The 2,118-nt window shown below is 49.0% G+C and overlaps 1 protein-coding gene across 1 annotated transcript; it reads left to right on the plus strand.

Moving 5' to 3' along the window:
• The first annotated feature begins 282 nt into the window (after positions 1-282).
• Positions 283-621, plus strand: LOC141027673 (uncharacterized). Its single transcript, XM_073504829.1, has one exon. It carries the CDS (start codon positions 283-285, stop codon positions 619-621), a length of 339 nt encoding a protein of 112 aa, XP_073360930.1.
• The last annotated feature ends 1,497 nt before the right edge of the window (positions 622-2,118 follow it).

The raw sequence follows: 2,118 nt of genomic DNA on the forward strand, positions 1-2,118 counted from the left end.
AACTGTTGATATTATTTTTATTTTTTATAAAGAAAAACAATGATAAAAAAACCCAGGATGTGCACAACCGCACCAACAGGGAGATGAAACCACGATCCACAACCCACGATGTGCAAAACCGCATCGACAGTGAGATCGTGCACTCCTTTGCCGCTGCCCCGCCCTTAAATTTAATCTTCCGCCGTGGACTTCTCACCCACAAACAACAGAAATCACCATTGCGCTCCCACTCATTGTTCCCCATGAAATACCAGGTTGCAGGAGGAAGAACTGCTCCAGGCCATGGGATTCATCAAGGAATTCATGGACGTGCAGGCCCACGGCAACACCAAGTTGCACGTGATCCACACCAACGACTTGCACAAGGCGGCGACCACCATCGAGCAGTACGAGCGACACCTGCAGTTCGAGCGCCACAAGATCGTCGGAGTTGATGTGGAGTACACCAACGACCATGGCGAAGATCAGAAACCCACCCTCGTCCAGCTCTTTGTAGGCAAGGACCATCCGGTGCTACTCTTCCAACTGAGCGCCGCCGACAAGAACTGCACCAAGTTCGACAACTTCCTGGCAGACCCCAGGTACACGTTTACTGGCTTCTCCATCGGCGACGACATATAGATGTTCGGCCGCGTCAGACTGGAGATTGCCCACTTCATCGACATCCAGAAGGAATGGAGGGTGCCTACAGCTACCAAGCCTCTGGACTCCCTTGGGGACGTCTCAGGCATCCATGTCCACGACGGAGAGCTCACCAACGCAGAACACAGCCGCTGGGCGTGCATGCCCCTGTCTATGAGGCACATCGAGTACGCGGCAAAGGACGCTTACGCTGCGTACGAGATATGGAGCCGCCTCACCATCATCTAGGAAGGGCTCCGCCGGGCAAAACTCGACAAGGAGCAGATCAGGAAGCGCGCTATGTCCTGGGGCGACTACGAGTACTGAAGCAGGTGGTCCCGGCCAAGAAAAGTATCAAGCAGATTGCTCATGCAATTCTAAATTTCGTATTAGATTTGCTTTCTCTCAAGAATGTCGTTTGCTTGTGTCGCAGATAACCTTGTAGTTTGCTTGCAGTTTACATATCTTTTGGACAAGTTTATTTCGAGTGCACCACAGAGGCACTTTAGTACCTCTGATACTAAGGGGACCGTGCGTAACTTGGCTTCACGTTGTTTTACGCAACATTCTCGATGTCAACCCAAAGCTTCACCTTCTCTCTGATAAGTTCATTAATGAGGTCCAATGCCTTCGAAAACACATGGAGCTCATAGGCCATGCCCCCCGCAATGAAAACGTGTCAATGAAAGCTTCTTGAAAACAAAGGCACACCGACACGTGCTTGCATCACGATCCTTCGCGTCCGTACCTCCCTTAAAATAACGTCTGTGCCTCCAGTTCGTCAAGTGCGTGCCTCTACCTTGGGTAAAATCGTACCTCTCTTGTGCGTAACATGTTAAGAAAGTTGCTGACAACAAAAACATCAGAAAACCGAGCATTACGTCCACCCCGCTGGCACTAAATGTGACGTCACCAAAAACGCAGAGGCAGGATCATGCCTTATGGCCAGCTTCCGACGCATCAGGTCTATGAAGATTTGCTTCCTTCTTAATATGGGACGTGACTATCGCAGAGGCATAGGCTCAATCATTCACCTCCGTGCCTCGACAAGAATGACGACCGTGCTTGTAACAGTGAAGCGTATAGATGATACATTCAGGAGACATTAGGGACCACCTTGCACCTATTTCAGACATGACCGTGCCTGTTCCGTCGGCACATTCATGCCTCTCACAGTTAATTGAAAAACATTCTGGAAAAACAGTAACGGTCGCATATTGTCAGTCCTCCCGTCACGTACCTCCGACGTTCATTCCTTCCTCACAAAAGTAATAGTCGTGCCTCTGCCACAGAACATATAAGTGAAAAACAATTCCTCCTACACTTATAAAACCCGGAATATCCTGGATAAATGTCGAATCCCATCTTGCGGTAAAACCATGCAAGCCGGTGCTTCTCAGAAGCACATTTGTGGCTTTTTTGCGCATGTTGTTGAGTGCCTCTATAGAATCTAACCATGTTCAAACCATATTGAAATCTAACCATACTGAAATCTCT

The sequence above is a fragment of the Aegilops tauschii genome, chromosome 1, assembly GCF_002575655.3.
Source record: "Aegilops tauschii subsp. strangulata cultivar AL8/78 chromosome 1, Aet v6.0, whole genome shotgun sequence".
Taxonomy (NCBI): Eukaryota; Viridiplantae; Streptophyta; class Magnoliopsida; order Poales; family Poaceae; genus Aegilops; species Aegilops tauschii.